This window comes from Simochromis diagramma, unplaced genomic scaffold, assembly GCF_900408965.1.
Source record: "Simochromis diagramma unplaced genomic scaffold, fSimDia1.1 OVJJ01000026.1, whole genome shotgun sequence".
NCBI lineage: Eukaryota > Metazoa > Chordata > Actinopteri > Cichliformes > Cichlidae > Simochromis > Simochromis diagramma.
This window is the reverse complement of record NW_024386985.1, coordinates 8,184,786-8,207,651: the sequence shown is the minus strand read 5'-3', so window position 1 is coordinate 8,207,651 and position 22,866 is coordinate 8,184,786. Positions and strand designations below refer to the sequence as shown.

The window sequence follows — 22,866 nt, the reverse complement described above, 5'->3', positions numbered from 1 at the left end:
GACAGAACATAAACAGTAATTTAGCTAGCGCTTATAAGTTCCCACTGCAAACCTGGAACTTCTCTGCCGAGCACACCCACGGACTGGATGTTTTTTGTATTATTGTATATTAAGATAAGATAACCTTTAGTCCTACACGTGGGAAATTTGTTCATTCAATATTCAAATAAGTGCAAACTGTAACAGAAATACAAAAGACATAAACAGAAAAACTATACTGTTGCATGGCACTATGGAGCAGTTGCTTTCACTATTTATCACAACCAGTGAGGTTCTGTGATTTGTTCAGTTTGTTTCAGATTTCTCACAAAGTTATGAACCGATTTACGTGAAAATCCTGCCAGAGGTGTTTGACCTTGGTTCAGCTTGATTACCGCTGTTTTACAGAGCAACATATATACTGCATTTTATATCATATCTTTGCATATTCAGTTGAGGTAAGATAAAGTGAGAGGCCTCGGTTTGATGTTCTCAGGGAAATATCTTTAACAATAATCTGGATCCGTGTGTTCATACACAAAGAAGGAATCTTCAGCTTTGGTTGGAGGTATCCACTTCTGATGTTGCGGCACTAGTGGGATAAATGGTTACAAAATAAATGGACTAAGCTTTGACAGAAACAATAAGTTTAACTGTGGCCTTATTCATATTTTTATATTCTGGTAACTGACAACTGGTAGAAATGAATTAATACCTTATTTTGCTTAACAGCATGTTTAAAAAAAGTTGTTTTGTTTTGACTTACGTCCTATGATGACCTTCACAAAAAACTTCTACCACATAAACTGCAGAAAACACTAGCCTAGAGATTACTGCAGTACGTGTAGGCAGTGTTTAAAGCCAGAGATAGACAACATCGTGGACAGAGATAGCTGAAGGAAGAGGGAGATCATTAGTCCATCCCCAAATTATACACAGACGTCACTCTACACTGACGGAGTGCCACATGGAGCTGTTTACACTGTGAAACTCCTTATTTAACTAATGACAGCTCAGTGAATACCAGCTATAAACTGCACATCATCACAAGTCACTCAGAGCTGTAAATAACTGTTATGAACTGAGTGACACTGCCTCTTCCTCATGTTCATTGGCAGCCATAGAAACACAATCCCTCAAAGGAAATTGCCTCTTATCTTTATGAATGCAGAAACAACAATACCACAGAGGTGCATTAATTTTTTTTTTTAAACACTCCAACACATGCTCTAAAGTTGTGTTTGAAGTGTAACCAATTGTTATACTAACTTCCTTTCCAGCCAAACTCTCCTTAGTGATGGCGAAAACTGAGATATCAACCAAAAGCAGCTGCTTAACAGAGACTCAATCAATATCAACTGAAATTCCACTGCTCCGGTTGTATACTGGGAACAATAGTTAAGTGCCCTGCAGGCTCATGCTGCATGTCTTGTCTCCTGAGAGACATTTATCATCAACATGCCGCTGATAGGACCAGGGACAAGCCTTAATAGTTGACTTATTAAAACACAGCTTCTGGTGTAACGTCTCATCCATCAGTGATTGATTGTTGCTTATATATATATATATATATATATATATATATATATATATATATATATATATATAAGAACTGTCACATTTATGTTTTTTATTATAAATAATAAAAACATCTCTAGATTCAGATTGTATGGTAAGCATTTTATTTTCCACAAATAAAACAAAAAAAATGATTACAGGAGAAAAATTATTAACTCAACCAAAGCAGCTTGCTCACAACCTGACCTTCTTTTCCTTCTCCCCTTCCTGTCACAAGCCTCCAAAACACAAATGTGTCACACGAATAGTTCTGTAACTCATCTGCTAAATGTGTGCTCTTACAATATGTAGCGTCTGAGGCTTTTGCTGTGGCTATGGGATCACTCTTCTTGGTATCTTATGTCATAAAAGATGATAGAGGAGTGTGGTCCAGAAAGCACACAGGCACACGCCAGACGCAGTCACGGCCAAATCGCTGGTCTGTCGCAACCACTGCTCCCCATTCATGGTAAGCCTTAGATTCCATGCCCCCCTGTAGGTTCTTCCCATGATGCCATCTTGCTCCCTGTTCACGACGCCGCCATTCCTTGCCCTTAGTGCATTTGTAGGATTTCTGTTCCCTGTGTTAATTTACAAAAGAGGGAGGATGAATGGTTGTAAAGACACTTCCAGCAGCAAACACGACACTGACAGTATATAGATTATTTGCAAATTTGCAAATCATAAAAATGGGTAGTGTAAAGCAATGTATAATGAAACTGCACCATCTTGTGGCAACCACTGGCAATTAAGCGCAGTAGTGAACCACACAAATACTTACCAAGACTGCTCTGCAAAGGCACCACAACAGCAAAGATAAGGACAGAAAGAAGAGATGCATATGCCTACAAAGGATTACAAAGAAGCAGTTCACATTTCCATTCACAAAACAAAACGCCATACTCATGATGAAGATAAAATTAACATTTTTGCATTTTTCAAAAACTGAAGGATGTTAATATTCTGTAGTTTGTGAGTGCAGCGTGTGGTATGTTCCCCCTTACTACACACAGCATGAGTATATCGCCTTATGCTTACCAAGAGGAGCTGTGCACCATTCTGAGTCATTCTCCTCAAGGCTTTTCCCATCTGGAGTCCAAGCAGAGCTAAAGAACAGGGCGTCACTGCCTCTTCACCCTCCATGTCTACACATCTTAGGAGATAAACATGAAAACTGTGTTACGTGAGATAAAAAATATAATATAACACGCCCTCATACCTATTTAGAAATAGCAGTAGAAGCCCACATTGAACGAGCAGATTCAAACCACTGACAGATGAATAAAACTGTTATCATATAAAATCATGTTATTGGAAAATTTGTGTCCTGGCATTAATGCGGATGGCAGTTCGTTTGAAATATTCCACTCGTTTAAACATTTTGCAGACGTAGAGTTCTCATTAAAAGATAGACTGCAGCATCACTGTAACATCACCTACTGGGCTGTGGTCTTCTCTTTTGAAGTCTCACCATGAGCATTTTAGCTGTCACCATGTTGTTATTTTGTAAGCAGACATGACAAACAGGGGGTGGATCTGAGTGAGACACCAAGGACACTGCATGCTCATAGCAACTTGTCCATCACAATGTGTCTATATCCTAAAGCATACACTGTGTATTTTGTCTTGAATGGAAAAAGAGGTTACATAATAAACCTCATGTATTAAATAAGAGTTGAACTGAGATAATAAATTCTGCCGGAAAATGTCTCGGAGCTGGAGTGTGTATCCCTCTTTTTATGTACTGATGACCCTGACCTCCCTGTCAGTGTGCCCTGCCTCACTGCTTTGATCCAGACTCGTCAGTTTCCGATTCAAGTGAGGATCTGTTGGATGTGCTGGAACAAGCTCCCATCCCCTGAGCCCCCAGGTGCAAGACACCGCAGGATAACCCGGGGGTCTCGTGTTCCTCTGAAAGATCAGAGCTGTTTTAGTTGTACCAGAGCGATGCACCAGTCGGTTATCAATCCTGGAACACTTAATAATAGCAAATAGCTGGCATGTCTCCGCATGTGCAGAGTGTCACTTGCTAGACATGTCAAAAGCATGTCATCAACCAAAAGGGTCTAAAGTATATATTAACCCTAACTACAATCTTTTCCTAAACCTAAAAGCATGTGAAAGTAAAAAGCAATGGAAACTGAATGAAACAGCAAGTGTGTAAGTGCAAATAGGCATAAGCCCCCAGGCTGATAAGCCCGCGACTAATGACGCTGCCATCTCTCGAACCTTTTTTAATGGACTTTGTAAACTGCTAAAATAGGATTATCTGTCTGTTAATGTGTGAAGGCACCAAAGCCAAATGACACCTTATGCATCATGGAGAAATGCAGGCAGTATTTAGCATTTTGACATTTGCATCTTCTTCCTGTGTTTGCGTGAGTTCTCTCCAGGTACTTCAGTCCAAAGGCATGCATGTTAGGTTAATCGGTGATTCTAATTGGCCGTCAGTGTAAATGCAAGTGTGAAGGGTTGTCTCTCTGTATTAGCCTTGTGACAGACTGATGACCTGTCCAGGGTGTACCCTGCAAGTCGCCCTTTGACAGCTGAGACAGTCTCCAGCCCCCCCTGCAACCCTGAACAGGATGAGTAAAAGAAAATGGATGGATGGATGGTTCTGACGCTGTGGCTGATAAGTGGGAACCACTGTTGTTAGCTAACTGCCTTTGTCAAAAACTTCAGCTCAAACTAAAGACAGATGAGCAAAGCCGGCACAACTCCACAATAAAGGTGGATTTAGCAGTGCAGACAGACAGGAGTGGTAACTATCACTTTATCTCACACATGGCAAGAAAGTAATTTAAAAAATGTACCACTACAAAGCTTCCTGAAAATTTACATTAGGAATATTAAACCTTTGTAGTATTGTTCAAATGGCAGTATTTCAAAGTTTTACCAACGTACTAGAAATCCCATTAATGACCATCATTATTCACTGTGGTTGTGAAAGCTGATTTAATTTTAAAAAGCACCTTTTTAGGATCTTCTCCATCACCATATCCAGATCATCGTGATGCGAAACGTTAACGAATCTGAGGATGCTCCGGGGAAGACTGTGGCCTTCTTGTGCCAAAACAACCAAGTTGTACATTCCCTGTGAGCCAATATGAAAAACAAAATCATAACAGCAGTGATGGCTTATTCACCGAGAAAGTATCTAAATAATAACACAATACAATGCTGTTTGTTGCTTTTATTGCAGAGGGCCAGAGCCTGTGGAAGTTTAATTAAGTTTATCACAGGGTGATGAGATTATAGCTGAAGTAAATCTGTCACCTGAGGGCTGCCTGCTAGTGCTGCTCTGCTATACATTGATATGGCCTGCTCAGCCAAGGATAATGAGTCCTCTTGTGTGCCGGGGGAATGGTAGTAGTAGTAGTCTCCCATTTTCAGTAGAGCTATAAAAGAAGATAAATACTTTCTGTTCAGTGACCAGATTGACAGGGAAAATGGATTTAAAGCAAAATGAAATGAGAAAAACTCACCGAAAGGATGGGGGTCATAGTTTAATATAGAGTAGTTATGATATCTCCACTGACATTCATAACCGAGATTCAGCTCCTGCATTTCGGAGAACGAGTGCACAGTGACAATGATGATTTTAATAGAGGAATTATGTGCAATTTGTTCATCAGCTTCAATCAGAATTCCACACGTGATTGCAGGATAATGACGAAAAGCCCAGGCTGTGTTTTGTTTTAGGGTAGTCATAATGGGTTAAACCAGTGAAAGAGCATGCACTCACCTCGCACAGGTGTGCAACATTGCTTTGGGCCAAAACCAGACCAGCTTGAGCTGCCAAAAGGTACTTCACAAAGGCTTCCTGCCTGTTGGAAACACAATGAAACAAATGTGACGAAGCAAAGACAATAATAAAGAGCAGCGACAATGATTAAATGAGGGCATTTGAAAAGTAATTGAAATTAATGTTTCCCTACCAAGAGCCCTGGAGGTAGGCCTGAAGAGCCTCTCTGATCATAAATCCAAGGTGTCCATTTTGCTCACAGACCTTTTTCAGCAGACTGCATAGAGGTTAAAGGACACCTGATGTATTATGGGATATAATTAACTCCACCTAAACAGAGAATATTTTAATGTGATCTAAAAATAGTTCCGAATTGTTGAGGTCATTCTAAACACAAGCATCAACAGCTGTAGGAGGAGCCTCTTTAAATTCATAAGATACCAGAGGAACATTGGTAAGCAGAATCTCTCTGCGCCAGACAATAATGCGGTGACAGTGGCTCTTATTTTTAGATATGCAAATACTGGGTTCTGACCTTGAATTAGCCACTGTCATTGAAATTAGATGCCACTAAGCTGCAGGCTACAGTGCAACAGCCCATAACAAAGCTTTCTTCAACAAGCTAATGAAAGCCCCTTACATCACAGCTCTCTTCATATCCTGAGACACCCCTTCCAGGCTTCCCATCGAAAGGTACCGAGCAGCTTCCACTGATGCAGTGACATGACCAAACCGAGACGCGTTGAGAAACTGCTCAAAAGCAGCACTCTGCAGATCATTAAAAAAAAAAAAACAACACAGTTTGGCTCGCTGATCATACCTGGATAAAAATCCATTTCTGAAGTTGTGGAAATCAAACCTCATTTCTCCAGGGTCTGTCTGGGTTCATCCCACTGAGATGATAAATCCCCAGGTTGAACATCCCATCATCGCTCCCGTTTAAAGCAGCTTGTTCAAAGTATTTCGCTGCATTTTTGTGGTCCTTCAGTACAGTCCCATGATACCAGCCTAAACCATTCAAGGCGTTAATTGAGCCCTAAAGCAAGGAAACAGACGCCGGTATTCATAGCGAATTCACACACTGTAAACACACCAACTGACTTGTACACTCTCACCATTGCTGCTGCTTTTCTCAGCAGCCGAAAAGCTCGGGTGTAGTTTCTTTTCACTCCCTGGCCCTGAACGAATCAACATCAATCAGTGAATCGATAACTGTCAAAACACAGACGTCGCACACACATGCGCACATCGTTCAATTCAATTGTAAAATAGCCATTTTTACTATCTTACACTACCTTCATCAGGAGGATGGAGTAATCGTACATCGCAGAGGGATCCTTCATTTGCATAGCACTTCTCTCAATCCATTTCGCCGCACTCACTATGTCCTTTGAGACTCCATTTTGTCCCCAGTACAGCATTGTTCCCATGCGTTTCTAAAGTTAATGGAGTTTTTATTAGCCTATTCTGAACACTGACTGTGCTATTGACCACGAAGGAGAAATTAAAGTACGACTGAATTTGAACGGGTCACATGCACATATTTCAACAGTTCATCTTATCAGAAGTCAAAAGATTTCGTGTAGCTCACATACCTGAGATTCGATGTCTCCTCTCTCTGCTTGGAATTTCAGATACTGGAAATCATCTTTTGTCTCATGTGTCAGTCTGTTTAAATCTTCTTCATTGTTTAAATAGATATGTTCAGTTGAGTGTTGCTTTAGAAAAGACAAACAGATGTGTTATGATAGTAAACAACTGGTGATGCTAGCACTATGAGTAAAAACGCTACCGTCACTATATTTGACTACTACAGTTACAGCGGTTAATTTACCAGCCATCAGAAGACGGGTACACTGTGGTAATAAATGGATGGAAATGGACAGCAACAATACTCAGGTAAGTTGTTCTGGTTGAATGATACTTAATTGGTACTAAGAGGCTCAAAGTGTGCCAAGAAATCATCACACACCAATACAAGGCAGGATGGATAAGGTTCATGCTTTCATGTTTACACCAAATTCTCATCCTAACATCTAAATGTGGCAACAGAAATTGAAATTCATCGGACCGGAACTTGTTTCCAACCTCATATTGTCCATTTTTGATGAGCTTGTGTGAACTTTTGCCTCAGTTTGCTGTTCTTAGCTGACAGGACTGGCAACCAGTGTTGTGCGTTCAGAGAAGCTCTTCTGCATACCTTGCACGTGTCTTACTTTTCCCTTCCAATCTGCTCGAAGCATTCTAGCCAGTCTTCCCTGTCCTCTGATATTAACGAGGTATTAACACCCAGATATGAAAAATTTACCCCTTTTTGGAGCATGTAAACCCTAGACACGGTTGTGCGGTAAAATCCCAGTTGATCAGCAATTTCTGAAATACTCAGACCAAGCCATCTGCTACTAGCAACCATGTCACGTTCAACATCACTTAAATCAGCACTTTTCCCTATTTTACAGCAGATTGTTCTCATTCAGTAGGCTGTCTCAACCATGTCTAAATTCTTAAATGCATTCAGTTGTTCATTCTGACTGACCGATTACAGATTGGCTGTTTTATGTTACTGAGCAGTTTAACAGGTATACCTTAAAAACGGGCAAATCATGATTATGTGGAAAAATAATAGATTAAAAATGGCTTTTATACCAGTCTATTGACTGAACTGTAATTGTAAAGTTAATAATATATAAAGAAAGAGTGAATTGGGGATTTAGGGAGCTACAAAAGTAAACAAAAGTTGTGGCGTTGAAAGAAAAAGCCACAGTATAATTGAAAAAAAAGTGTAATCTTGTCGTCTTGATTATCTTATTTTCATAATCACTGGAAGATAAAATTGTAATTTGAATTAAAATTAAAGACGCTTTGTTTGTGAGTTCGAGTTTAATGGCCTTTTAGAGCTTTTTCAGTAGAATGCTGCAGCTTGAACAATGTGAGAGCCGAGACAGAGAACTCAGATTGTGCAACATTTTTTTTTATAGCCACTTTAAATAATCTCAAGATACAGTCAAAGGTTAAAAACAAAAGAAACTAGCAACTAGCTTTTTCCTTTTTTTGTTTTCAAGTTAACAAATCAAAGTCTGCCCAAGTCTGACTGACAGGCAACATAAGCTAACAACCCAGCACAGTCACAACACTGTGATTTAAATAGTGCTGAATCCTGATTGGTGCACAGAAGTGCATGACATCATTGTTTTTGTCTTTAAGCTGAGCCCACACCACCGAGAAGAGACAAAACAACACGAAAAGAAAGAGAAAATAGAAAATAGGTTTTCGTTGCTTTTATCAAGATTGGATTCAGGGGGTTGTTGTCGGCTCTTAAAAAGCTCGGTCAATATGCCACGGAAAAATGATCACTACTAGGCTTGCTACAGTTGTTTTCTAGGTGCACTGCCTTGTTGAAGCTGGAATAGACAGTAAGGTCTCTCTGCTGTTTTCATGTACCTCTGTTCATTAGAAGCAGCTTATTTAAATACTCGAAGAATCAACAGGAAATCAGTCGGATGTAGCCTTTTCTCATAGTGCGCTCCTCATCTTTCAAGTGCAGTCCCTCCATTCATCAACACAGCTAAATCATTCACAAATGGCTGGACTAACAGACACATTATTATCATATTCTGAAGGCAGAATGTCATTTCCACAGCATGCGTGCATGTTTGTATGAATACATTTGTGTCTGAATGGCTCTTTTCATACTGCGCTTTGTGTGTTTTTAAGCTAAGCTCACTGTAGTTGCATATTCAATACACGGATATGAGAGAGGTATCAATCTTTTTATCTTATTCTTTAAAAAAAAACTTAAAAGGAAATAAATACGCAGATCTAGCTTGTTGAATATACTTGAACAAACTGTATGTTATAGCATATCTTATATGAGCCCATGTAACAAATTCCCTCACCCCATATATAAGCCCCCAACCTCCCTCCCCTCAACCCAACTGGTCGTGGCAGATGGCCGCTCCTAGTTTCTTAATGTTAAAAGGGAGTTTTTCTTTCCCACTGTCACCAAAGTGCTTGCTCATAGAGGGTCATATGATTGTTGGTGTTTCCTTTGTAGGGTCTTTGCCTTACAACAGAAAGCACTTTAAGGCTGCTGTTCAATAAATACAATTGAAATGAAAGATGTGATTATATTTTTGTTTCGGTAATACTGTTGTATAATGAAGAGGCAAAGGTAAGCAGATAAGCAGCAGACAACAGAGATAAACACTTGATACTGATTAAGTAACACTATGTTAAGGAGGAGCAGGGATGAGGCGGAGGGTTGCAAAGTGGCTTACAGAGTCAGTATCAGAAACAGACAAGCTAGAGCAGCTAATCTGTTTGAACTGTTGGCTCAGCTTGACTTCATGCCCTGCATGAACTAACGCCACTCTCAACTTACACGAACTCCTCTATTATCAAGGCTATTATTAGTTATTCAAATAAAAACACAAATTCAGAAGTGATCTTAATGATCTAAACATACCTTGTTTTCATATATCCTGGAACTGTCGATACAGGTCTGCGTTCCAATGTTGGAATAGTAGCTATAAGCCATTTCCAAGTCTTTAGGAAACCCATCAATTCCCATCAAGTGTTTGTACCCTGCGTGCATCAGGGCAAAACGGTCATCACCTAAGGCACCAATCAAACTATAGACGTGACCCTGAAAAATGCAAGGGGGTTAGTATTACCTGTTACATGCAAATTGCTTTACGTGCGATAAAATAGTAATTAAGATACAACGAAGGAACTGACTGTACCTGCTCATGATTGACTGAATGTCCCAGGCCGGAGAGATGGATGGTGGCCAATAAGAGAGATGCTCTGTGATTTCCTAAGCAGGAGGATTCTTGTAACGCAGCCATTGATTGGGATGTGATTTTCATTTGTGCTTTATCCACAGAGAACATTGTTCCAAATGTCTCCTCAAACAAAACGCTCCCGAGATCCTTCAAGTTTAAAGACCCTTCAGAACCAGATAGGTGTTTATTAAATAATGTATCCTCTATAAATCAGATATTTTATGGTGATTGAGGTTATAACCAGATAAAAAAATATCTACCTGTTCTGATTTCCACCTCCTTTCTTAGCAAGAGCTGAAAGAGAGTGCTGTACTTTATCTGTGTTTCAAACGTCCATGTTTGTGTGCATGTTTTCTCTTTTGATGCAAACTGACCCCACAGCCTTAAGAAGTCGGGGGTACAGACATCTGAAATGAAACAAAAAAAGGAACCTGTTCACAGCGTTCTTTCCATACTCAATGGGTGCACTTTCAGTGTATTGACACACTTGATATTAGGTCTCTTAAAGGTCGCTCCACCCAGAATGGTGCAACATGGCTTTTATAGGAAATATAAAAAATATTTTTTTACCTCTACTTACTGGCGACAGGAGGTAATTCTCATTCACTTCTTGCATAAAAGCTTTTGTAAATGCTCTTATTTCCTGACACTCTTGGTGAATCCTCTGCAATTCATTTAATGTTGGCATGGAGTGAAGTTGGTTTTTGATCTGTGATATGAATAGATCTGTATTTGAAATTAGCATTAACAGGCATAAAACAGAGGAAATAGGAAGTATTAAGCCTAGTTAATGGTCATCATGACATCACCGCAGCCTCATGAGTATTTATACTGTCATATGAGGTGTGCCAGACTCTCTGCAGTCTTCTCCTGAATGGTAAATGTCATCACCTTGAAAAAATGTATGCGTCACCACTTGTACAAGAATGGAAAAAGTCGCAATCAAAAGCTAACGTTTTTTTCTCAGTTGTTGCAATAATGTGTCATCTCTTCAAGCTATTGCAGCATCTTCATCTCTGTAATCTAAGAATATCTGATCTGTACTGATTTATAATTGAAATAGTGATAAAGTGATGTTGTATCAGTGGGCAAAAGATTAAGCAAACAATGTCCCTCGTGTTTAGTTCTATTTTGGTTTGGGTTTAAGATATTTAGGATACAATTGTCTTTAAAATGTAACTACTGTGCTCTTTTCCAGTTTTGTTTCTTTACTCTTATCTTTCCTTGATTCACAGCCCAAAATCGTAGCAATATTTTACTGGCCCTTGGTGCATCCTCTTGGTTTACCCACTATCTAATACAAGCCGTTATAGTTCCTCTCCCTTTATACACATTTTAGTCTAGATTCATATGATTGGAGGCTTGACCAGCAAGTGTGTGGGGTTTCTGTGCTCACAGTGAGAACTGTGCTTGAGATGACCCTATTACAGATATCAGATGACACTGACATCATAAAGATTCACAAGCAGGAAAAAACTGTCTGAAAATGAATGTTCAGAGGGATTTGGCCTCCCTGAAGCCTTGACCTTTGGCTTGTAAGGATTATTTTCACAAAAACCATCATTGTTTAAAAGTTCCATCATTGCTAATAGTATGGTGGTCAGACGTTTACACTCATCATGGGCATGAATGTCATGGTAATGTGGAGCTTTTAGTGATGAATACTGTTGTTTTTCAAGGCTGGAATGATTGAACAATATATCTGTAATGGTTGTAAAAAAAAATCACACATATACAAAACACTCATTTAGATCTTTTAAAAGGTGGTTCAGGAGGTTCTATCTCTTATTCTTGTTTAGAATATTTACTAAAACTAGTAGTTTATCCTTACATGCATAAAATGATTTATTTGGCAGCACTTGCTGGATTACCAAAGCTCAGAACTTATTTAGCATCATGCTGCTGGTTACTGATACACTGCAAAAAGTGGATGGAATAACGAAGAAGGAGAACTACCTCAAAAAAAAATTAAGTTTAGCTCAAACAGCTAGACAGTTGAAACTTGTATAAAATTGGATATTCCAATAATGATCCCGAACACACATCAGAACTGGTTTTGGAATGGATATGCTTCTGCAATGGTTTTCCCAAAGCCCCGACCTCAACCTGACAGAAAATTTGTGGGCTACACTTACAAGCCTGATCTGTGCCAGTAAAACCAACCAATTTGTAAGAACTCTACCAACTCTGCCAAGAGGAGCAGGCAAATATCCAGCCAGAATTCTGCCCATTTGAATTAGAATGAAGCTTCTTGATGGCTACCAAAAGTCCAGTGGAGGTGCAAATTTCTGAAGAACCATACACCCATCCATTTTCTTTGACTTATCCAGGGATGAATAAATGAACGATTAAAGGACATTTAGCAAATAATTAATCAAATATTAGTCGGGGTGTATGCATATATTTCAACTGGTATGTATAATTTTGATCCTGTGTGGATTAGAAAAACTCCAAAATGCATCCAAACTTGTGTACCCAATTTTTGAAACTTTTTAAAAGATGACTGCAGTACAATCAATCCAATCCAGAAAAGAACAGTTTAAAAAATAATTTTAAAAAATTATCATGACCTGCATGATGGATGTGTGTAAAATTCTTACCAAAACTGCATATATATGGCAGATAATAAGGAAAAACCTACAATGTCCACTAATGCATATGATTTTATCACTGCCTCATTTCATTACCCGTGTACTCTTACACGTGGTCAGGCTGTTTGCTGACATAATTTGGCATGAAACATTAATACTTTATGACCTTGAGATCATAATACACTGTTTTAGAGTGAGGCTGTGCTAGAAAGCAAAGCAAATGAATACATTTTACCTCTTTACACTTTACCTGTTTGGTTCCAAAACGGTAGTATCTGATAGGCCCAAAATACCCACGGATGCCTTGTAAGTAACTGCCTCCTCCAATCACAAAGTATCCATCTGTGTCATCGTAATGAATGCTGTCCTGAAATCTATGACATTTAATACCACTCAAACCAGCAATCACAATCACTGAGCAAACAATATTTATTTTCCAGAAACTTGGCAACAGTGTGTTTTGCTTATTTTATACCAAAAATCATAATCGTACTTGTATAAATGTTTCTGAGTTTGACCATCCCACGTGGTTTCCAGCAGCACCTAAAAGTCAAACATAACAATACATGAGTCCTGAAAAACCTGCTCAGCTGTAAACAACTCCAAATTGCAGTATACACTGCAATCGCCTGGAGTTTCCCAGCTGGAAATAAACCATCTTTCAAGATCTTACAGCTGTTAGAAAAGGAAACAAAAGCTAGAAGTCCAAAGAAAACCCAGCAGAAAAAGAATGACTATAAGATGTTGCCCAGAGCATTATTTTGATTTTTATTCCTCATCCCAAAACCAGAGTCATTCTTTGGCGTTTTACCTCTGAGTCCTGTATGTAACAGTCTAATCTAATCCATTTCAAGAGAGGCAACATTGCTTGAACTTGAAATGCTTCATCTTCTCCAGTTATCTTTCGTGCCTGAATTATGATGTTCCCTGTACGGCACATATGACAGTCGTGAATTTCACCACAGGAGATCCAAAGCTCCTTATATATACATATTTTTTGTGCTAGCATTATTAATAAATCACATCTGCGCAAAAACCACAAATCTTCACTCACAATCATGTTGTGACACCTCTTTGTAATCCCCTATCAGGTGTACACATGAGCTGGCATGACCCACCTGTGCTCGTAAGCTGCATCAGAACTGTGTCATATAAATTTTTTCTATTGACATGATGGATGATCCCACAGAGCTTCTTCTGACACCATTTCAGTAGGTATATCCACACAGATAAGGTGACGCTGGAAGCCAAGCAATGAAACATGATTTGACAAATCATTTCTTCATCCACTCAAGCATGAGGTTGAATTTAAAACGCGGCGCTGTCTGTTAAAAATGCCTGACCTCGCTGTCTTTCATTGACCGTAAGTAAAAAGCTTATATGCTCTGGTGAAGCGGCTTGGTGAAGCTTGTAAAGTCATTTAAAAAGACACTGAAGTAAAACTAAAAGTAGAGTGTGTTCTAACTGATGCCTGCACTGAAAAGGAAATGATCACTGACTTGTGACCTGTCATTCTGCTGATATAAACACAAAGCAGAGCTATTATGTACTTTATATTTGAGGAAAATGGGCCGGAGAGTACCTTTGAAACATATAATATCAAACACTCTGTTTTACTTAATCCTTTGATTCAACATTTGGAAACTCAGCTGGAGATTTTTCATGCTGCGTGGCTGAACTTCATACTAAATAAGTTCCAGCTAAAATGAGGTAAATTAGAAGTCCAACCTGGGATGTGTCACAGCGTGACGCCGGGTTCTCTCTAGAGCTCTGTCAATAAAAGGCTGGAACCTGCGGATCACTCCAAAGCGCTCACCAGTACTTGCCAGAGGGAACTTTAGCATATCGATTATGTCTGGGATCAAACAGAACAGCGAAAGGCTCCATTTGCAAACACTTGCATGTGTTCTTTAAAAGCTTTGGAGATAAAGATGAGACATGCAGAGGAAATGACAATGTGATTAAGGGTCAAACCTGATTCATGTGGACACTGATGGATTCTGTGGCTGGTCATCTGCCACATTAGTTGAGCCGACCATGACGGGCAACCAGTGGGAGGTTTACTTGGCCGCTCAGAGGGTGGAATTATCTGCAGCGCTTTATAAATCCTCAACATGGAGCTGTGGTATGTGCTGAGTTCACTGCCATTTTTAAAACTGCCCAGCCAAGCACGGACTGTCACATTCTGTGTGTCCAAAATGTTCCTGTTGAAAAAGTCGCGTTGATATGAAATGGACGGAGGCAGTCTGAGCAGCACCTGGTGGATCCTGTAGTCACGGAGTCTGCTGCTTTTCCATTTTCTCCTGAAGACCACTAAATCTGTCTTCTGCAATGTGGACACCACCACCTCAACTGCAAGCTGACATTGCCCAGAGCACTGATACCGCACGCGGACCACCGAGCCATCTACCACTTTGTCAGGGACGGCGTCAAACCCTATAAAATTGTCAGGCGGGGTCTCACTGCTGTGGGCTGAAATGACTTGTGAAGCACACTGTCCCTGGGTGAAGAGAAGGAAAAGAAATACAATTAAATGAACATAAAGGGAAAACAGACTTGCATGAAGTTTCATTCTCTCAACCAAATTTGAAAAATTTATCACCAGTTAGTTACTAACTGCTTGTAGTAGTGTATATCGAAAAACGAGAGCAGTCTCCTGTGAGCAGAATAAGTGAGTGAATAAAATTGCTTACCATTAGAGCAGAAGCAGTGAAAATATGTCCAAAAATGATGACATGAAACACATTCATCTTTTGTTGTTGTTTAAAACTGAATAAAAACCACAAGCAAATTTGACATTCAGAGTGGTAAGTAACATTGGCTCTCACTGTTTGACACTTCTAGAAAACATTTCCAAACAGCCGTGCAATGGGTGTACCATTGCAATGCAGCATTACCTGAAATTCTGGTGTTTCAAGTTCAGTGATTAGCATGCTTTTAAAGGGCTAGCGCCCACGAGGGCTCGGCTATATTTACTCTTGATGTGTAATAAAAGTGTTGTTTGATTCACTTTATTAGTGATTGTATTTGGGACCTTTCCATAAGAGTGAAGCATCAGAGCTGACTTAATCTGATGTACGTGAGCCAAGACTTTGTCATCACCCTGCGTCCTCTTTGGCCAACGCGCTTACGCAAGACTTTGAAGAAATATGATCTGAAAAACAACCTGATATGGCAGCCAAAATTAATTACCCATGGGCCACTGACTGTTTATGTTTCAAAGTCAAGGGCATGACATGTGCTAATGTTGCTGATGGGTTGCTTTAGGTAGCCACACATACACGAACATGGTCTATATAAAAGGTGGCTGCTGTTTTAACACACATATGCTCTTGATGGCATACCTATGTGTACAAGAGAATAACTTTTGAAAGCAATTTTATTGGATGTTATTGAAGAGTTGATTTTTTCAAGCAAGCAGAAAATGCTGTAAAAATATATGCTTTTGTAGCTTTTTTCTTTTTTTGGTGTACAAAATCATAGGTCATCACTTTTAATGGCTTTACAGGACATATGCAATTTTCAGTCTGTCTTTGAGGACCGTCTAACTACAGAGTATCCTGCAGTGCCACATGGAAAAAAGATTGCTTCCAACTATGTGAGTGGTTTGCCCTTTAGCAATAACAAAAGTTTGTTTCACTTTTATATTCCAGTGGCAGAGTACTTAGATGAAAGTCCGATACAGTTTGGGCAAATCAGCACAATCCAGAACTGCAGCGCCGTCTCATCTGAAGACCCCTTCTTAACATCCTCCTCCTTGCCAACATGCCTTCCGTTTGCCTCTTCACAGTCTGTGCCTCTGCCCTTTCCCATGGCTCATGGCACCACCACCTTGGCGTTCATGTTCCAGGGTGGCGTGATGGCTGCAGCAGACACTCGTTCCAGTTGCTCAGGCCTCGTCGCGTGCCCAGCCTCGCAGAAGATCCTGCCCATTCACAGTCACTTGGTGGGCCTGACCTCAGGCACTTCAGCCGACTGTGCGCTTTGGAAACGTATTTTGGCTCGCGAGCTGCGGCTTTACCAACTTCGCCACGGTCGACGGTTGTCCACGAGCGGAGCTGCCAAATTGCTTTCGCACATGCTTCACCCTTTCAAAGGAACTGAGCTGTGTGTGGCTGCCACGTTGTGTGGGTGGGATGGAGGAGAGGTGGACGATGGATGTGATTACCATGGAGGCACAGAGACTGGTCCTGGTAGTCGAGGAGAAACAACAAAGAATCAAATGACTGAGCAGAAAAACTTTGTAGATAGCACCAATGCAAAGGTTTCTCTGGCAAAGGATGAACACTTTTCTTTCTCTCAGCAGTGCTCCATCAGAAAGAAAATGAATTTATCTGGACCAAGGCTTTTTTATGTATGCAGTGATGGTACTCGCCTACGGGGAATGCTTTTCTCTGTGGGCTCAGGATCCCCTTATGCCTACTCAATTTTGGACCAAGGTGTTCACTGGGGGCTGACAGTAGATGAGGCCAAGTCAATAGCTAGAGAAGCTGTGTACAGAGCTACGTATAGGGATGCATATTCTGGAAACTGTGTGGACATGTATCACATCACGTCAAAAGGCTGGACACGCAGAAACCGGGAGGATTTGAAAGAGGAATATTACCGAGAAAAGGAAAGGCGAAAGCATGAGAAAACAGAGAGGCGGGATGTGGCTTTTTCTGACTAAAGACATGAAACAAACAAAAATGGCTTGGGAAGCGAAAGGCAAACATTGGGGAGTATTTTGGAGAGACGTGATATTATGGCATCTTTGCAGCAGTTACTAAATTAATGAACAGGACAGGCAGTTGCATCCTCCAGGCTATTTCTCAAATGATTTGGGCATGCATATCGTTCCCTCTAATAAACAGCTAATGTTTTGTTTGTGCTGATGATAAAATGTATTCTAAGAGCACCCTGCTTGCTGGCATTTTGATTTAGATGTTAAAGCATTATGAATCATTTCAAGAATGTGAGATAATTACTACCTACTCCAGCATGCGGGTAAATCGCATAAACACAGAGAAACAGAAAATGAATAGTCTAAAAATCTAAATGGCTGGAGGCTGAAGGTCATAATGTATTACTGTGTGTAAGGGAACACGTTTAGCCGCAGCAATAAACGGTAAAGGGGCTGTAAACTGATTTGTGCCTGCTGTCAGAAGACTTCTGAAGTTCCTCTGACACTTCAATAAATTAATGAATAAAAGGAATTTTGCTGCCTGCTCATTTTGTTTGAGCGCTGTGGTCATAAATAAAGCATAACTGTAATTACTCAACTGACAATGACTCTATATTGCCAAGTATATTAGGGTAAAAGGTACAGAGCTGTCCATCTTCATCCTCAGTGTTGTTCAGCTATGTTCTCTAACTTTAGTGAAGTCCATGATGGGGGACAGTTTGCAGTGTAACATCAGTGTTGTGGCACACTGATTATACTACATGTCAAAATGTTGTAATGAAGTGTATGATGTCCTGTTTCCATATATTAAGTATTGCAATATATTGTATATGAGTGCATTTTTTTTTATGACTAACATATGCATATGTGTGCAGCGAGCATGTCTTATGTGTTATTAACGGCATAAAATAAATTACAGCCTGGGATGCGTGACTGCAGCATCAGTGGGGATGTGCACTAGTACTACTGTATGATTGACTGCAGCTGTGTGAGTAAGAGGGGAAAGCCTCCCATTCTCCCCGACCTCATGCATAATTCCCATCTTTGGAAGTTCATTAATGGCAGAATTATTGAGCGAGTGAAAACAAACAAACAAAAAAGGAGAAAGAAAGCATTTGGTGGTCTAGATTTGAAGTCTTGCAGGGACCGACTCTTGGGAAAGTGAGTCGGCGTTATTTTTATAGCACCTTTAAAGAGCATATGTCACAGAGCGCTTCACAATAAGAAACGGTTAAAAAGCAAAAATATGAGGCAGCCAGACATTAAATGCACACAGGCAGATAAAAACACAAGGCGAAACAAGCCCGAACCTAAATCTAAACAAATTGCTTTCAGTTGCTTTCTAAAGGTGCCTGCAGATCTGACGTTTAAGAGATATAGCCTCAAAAGCACAGTCTCCTGTCATAGTCCAAGAGCAGGCAGGACTCAAATGCAGATTCAGAAGGCAGTTCGGAGAGTTTATTAACAGTGATGTGAAAAAGCTATTTGCAGTGCCTTTCAAAAAAGGGAAACATCCACAGTCTCTATGTACAGTATCCAAGTCGATGGTCCGATAGGTTCCACTCAGTCTTTAGATTCGTTAATGAAACAGACTTCTCTCTCCGACTCACACACACAAATCCTCCTCGAGGAAAACAGGGAAGACTGCTGGACAGAAGAGAGATGGTGAGAGGTGCACACATGGAAACAGGTGAGCAGACTTATGTAATGAAGGTAAGCATCTACCGCGACTCAAACACCAGATGAGGAGCAGGTGAGTTAATTACCACAGGTGTGCCGGAGGGCGGGGACCAAGAGGATCCTGCCTCTGCAAGGGCGTGCACGCACGCACACACACACCCACACCCACAAACAGACAGACAGAGGAGAGAGAGAGTCATGGTGGAGAGCGAGGAAAACTGGCAGGAGTACCACGAGGACTGAAGGACTATGACAGTCTCCTTTCTTGTTGAGACTGGAGCGAGAAAACAACCATCAAACCCTAATCGGAGAACCTCTCCCAGCAAACATTCTGACATTCAATGACTATTGTTTGCATGTCTATTCAAGCCATTCATGTCACATTATGATTGAAAACAGCTACATAATGAAAGGTGTACAGATAATTAACCTGGCTTTCTGCCTCAAGTTCCTTCAGCAATGTTGACTTTCTATGTCTTTTGATAGACATAAAGGTAATTAGACCGAGCACCAGACAACATATGCATTAAAAATATAAAAGATTTGTTAATTTGTATTTTAGGGCTCAATGATTATAGCAAAAATCACAATCTGGATATTACATCAAACATTCATTAACTTAAGCACGCAATATGCATTTAGTGGCGTTTTTAAAAAAGTGTCTTTTTACATGAGATTTCCATTATTCAAATGAAAAGCTAATAAATTAATGAAAAAAGAGATGTCTGCCAGTCCACACGATCGGGTCCATGAGACATCTGCAAGTGCAGTCTGTGGTAACAGAAGCTCATGCCTCAGTGGACTCATGCACCTCAGGAAACCTGCAGTGAAGCCTGGGGGCGAAAATGCTGGAGAGCTGAAGCCGATGACCAACCAACACCTCCTCCTCCTCTTCTCATGCTGAAAGCAGAACAAGGATAAACCCTCAGTGATCCCAGGTGATAAGGAGTCAAAGGCAGCTGCAGGCAATCACTAATGATCCCTCTACAGGATCACTTACGGCAACCTGCTTCTTCTAGATAAATATTTTCAACCACAAACCTCCTTCTGTCATCTTGCCTTGAGTTAAACTAAACTGTGAGCATGGTTGAGCTTTTTAGGGACGAGCACTGTAAAGGCAGCTGATTCATAACACAAAACAACAGGTTCATAGCCAAAATTCATCCAAATAACTAAAAGTTTTTATTCGGTTATCTTGTTTTTGTAATCATTAGAAGCCAAAATCAAAACTGAAATTCAAATCACTGACTCTAAGGCTACGTTCACACTGCAGGCGAAAGCGCATCAAATCTGATTGACCCATATCCGATCATGGTATGACAGTGTGAACGGCACAAATCCGATATTTTCAAATCCGATCTGGGTCACTTTCGTATGTGGTACTGAATCCGATACATATCCGATGTTTTAGAAAGCGACCGCTGTTTGAACGGTCATGTCGCATTAAATCCGTCTTCTACGTCACTGACACAAGACAGACGCCAATTATCAGCGCCCAAGAAGACATCGCGAACGCTTGCTGGCCATCCAGTGAAACTGTTTGGAAGACAACGTTGGAGAAACGTGAACATTTTATTTGTACTGTATAATCTGCAGATTCTGACAGAAATCTGCAACTATCCTTTGAAGCACCGCTCCTCTAAAACAGCAATAAGGATCATTATTAGGTTATCTAAATTATTATGTAAATAACAAAATAACTTAAAGCAAAAATTGGGAAACGTAAAGTCTGAAGTCTTTATATTAAGGCCATCAGTCAAACAATACTGTTTGCTCTGGGTCTAAACTGAGCACGTTGTGTGTGACGTCTTCTTTTGCGCATGCGGGCCGCTTTGAGCGTTCACACTAGAGCGCGTTTGCTGTCGCATTTTATTTGTAGTGTGAACAAGCAGACAAAAAAATCGGATTTGATCAAAAAATCGGAATTGAGCATTAAGACCTGCAGTGTGAACGTAACCCAATTTATAAGAAAAGGTATGACTGGACAACTGATTGGCTGGTTGGAAAGAATGTCACTATCTAGTCTAGTTATCTGTTTTAAAATCACTTTGCAACTATGCAGACAAAGTGTTACCATTTTAAGCCGGTTGTCACTAACAGTTTCCTGCTGGTATTACTAAGCAACAGAGGTTTTTTATATAGAGAGGTATGTGCTGACCGTCCAAGGCTCTGAGCACAAGACTTTTGAACTTGACTGAATTTAATAGGAAGCGAGTACAGAGCTTTGTGCTTTGAGGAGGAAACAAGGACAGAATAGTAAATCAAAGTTTGAGTCTACAAGGAGAACTGAGTCCAAAATTTGAGTGAGCAATAGTGTTTCTCTTTGCTTGGCCTCTTCAAAGCTTTTGTTCAATTTTGGTAGTTTTTTACTTTCATGCAAACTACAGCTGAGAGCGGAACGAGCTCCACTAGAGTTGAGCAAAAAGCACAGTGTCACAGACCCAGCCTTACATCAGTACATCTGTTTTGTTTTTTTAACTTTGAAAATATATGACCCTAACAACCAGAAGATTGGCAAAAATTCGCTGACAGCTCCCCCCTCACAGGCTAATTCAAGAACATGTTTTATGCTTAGAAATCTTTTGCTGTGAGCTCTCACATCCTCAGTACTAGATTGATTACTGCCTGGCTTTGTTTTGTGCTGCCGAAGTAGTTTTGACATTAATGAACCTCCATAGAGCCTGGTACAAGGAATCTGAGGAGTGACCTCGGGGTTGCAAGCTTTCTTTCTAGTCATATCACGGAACACTTGTCTCATCACCACTTGTTTAAAGGCTCTCTTGTTTCTTAGTCATCAGACAAAATTCAGGCTAAGACATGATCAAAAACATGGTTTTGCAAATGAAGGCTGCACCCTGTAGATGATTACTTTTTACCTCATTCAGGTACTGAAACGCATGTTTCTGCTGCAGTGTGAAAAATAAATTCTTTTAAATTAAAAATATCCAAAACAATTGAGGGATAAATCAAGCACAGAAAACACACAACTGTAAGATTAACAATTTAGCATTCCTGTTTTGCAGTGGTTTTGTTTGTCCTTGAAAATTTGCACATTTCTGGTTGGAAGTTACTCACCCAAAAAAACAAAAAACAGTTACCACAAAAATCAGCTTAAATTTTCAGATTGATGTTGTATATGGAAAACACATCTCAAACTGAAATAAAATATGCTATGAAGTGTGGCGAGGGTGGTAATTACAGTCGCACAAATGTTTTTAGCAAATGAGAGAACGCAGCTGGCAAAAATTCCTCTTTTAATGCATCTCTGAGTGACAATTTTCTGGTCCTGCTTCTAGGTGAAGCAACTGGGAGAAATGCAAACTCACTGAAGTTGATTATGCAGACTAGCTACATTTAGTCAGATTAAACAAACACCACACGGCTTTCAAAGAAGCCACAACACCTAACCAGGAACTACTGAAGGCAATTAAACAACACCTGCTATGTTTCTGAAGATATTTTGTCATAGATGTCGATTATTTCAGCTGGGGACGCAGATGGACAGTGGTGATATTTACAGGAGATGCATTTGTTTCTACCAATAAAAAAAAATGAAAGAAGCATAACAATTAATTGTTTTAAAAATTGCTGTGACAGTTCTCAGTGAGGCACCACTGCCATCAACTGGTGCAAACCTTTTTACTTCAATTTTTTTTTTAACACCTGGGACATGATTAGAAATATGATTATACACAGCTTTTTTTATCTCAGTTAGCAGCGGTATGATGTCTTCTCTCTTCTGGCTCTATGCACACGTAGACAGGTCGATAACAATGAAGGTGCCAGAAAGAAAAAGAGGAGAATCAATGTTAGTACATTTTTCTCAAAAAAGTAAGTTGTAAGCTACTTTTTTTTTCACCTTTTTGC

At 40.0% G+C, this 22,866-nt stretch overlaps 2 protein-coding genes across 2 annotated transcripts; one reads left to right on the top strand and one right to left on the bottom strand.

Annotated features, from left to right (window-relative positions):
• Positions 1-1,644: 1,644 nt before the first annotated feature.
• Positions 1,645-16,264, bottom strand: LOC120738693 (protein sel-1 homolog 3-like). The gene is made up of 24 exons (XM_040040098.1): positions 15,350-16,264; positions 14,631-15,156; positions 14,385-14,511; positions 13,775-13,896; positions 13,468-13,583; positions 13,150-13,199; positions 12,907-13,030; positions 10,636-10,774; positions 10,326-10,472; positions 10,024-10,229; positions 9,747-9,926; positions 6,877-6,999; positions 6,577-6,717; positions 6,397-6,459; positions 6,141-6,317; positions 5,922-6,049; positions 5,475-5,558; positions 5,282-5,363; positions 5,022-5,097; positions 4,813-4,934; positions 4,509-4,630; positions 2,575-2,689; positions 2,318-2,381; positions 1,645-2,117 (listed from the first exon to the last, which is right to left on the bottom strand). The coding sequence occupies exons 1-24, from the start codon at positions 15,404-15,406 to the stop codon at positions 1,900-1,902; spliced, it is 3,309 nt and encodes a 1,102-aa protein (XP_039896032.1). The 5' UTR covers positions 15,407-16,264; the 3' UTR covers positions 1,645-1,899.
• Positions 16,153-17,366, top strand: psmb11b (proteasome 20S subunit beta 11b). Its single transcript, XM_040040609.1, has one exon. The coding sequence runs from the start codon at positions 16,153-16,155 to the stop codon at positions 17,323-17,325; it is 1,173 nt and encodes a 390-aa protein (XP_039896543.1). The 3' UTR covers positions 17,326-17,366.
• Positions 17,367-22,866: the final 5,500 nt, after the last annotated feature.

What these genes read in the sequence shown, in the direction of transcription:
- LOC120738693 (XM_040040098.1), bottom strand. Translation starts at nt 15,406, where the DNA reads ATGAATGTGTTTCATGTCATCATTTTTGGACATATTTTCACTGCTTCT. An exon ending in ACAGACCCTGGAGAAATGAG is followed by an intron (nt 6,050 to 6,140) that starts GTTTGATTTCCA and finishes AATGATCTGCAG; the next exon opens with AGTGCTGCTTTTGAGCAGTT. An exon ending in GATATGAAGAGAGCTGTGAT is followed by an intron (nt 5,559 to 5,921) that starts GTAAGGGGCTTT and finishes ACCTCTATGCAG; the next exon opens with TCTGCTGAAAAAGGTCTGTG.
- psmb11b (XM_040040609.1), top strand. Translation starts at nt 16,153, where the DNA reads ATGGCTTTACAGGACATATGCAATTTTCAGTCTGTCTTTGAGGACCGT.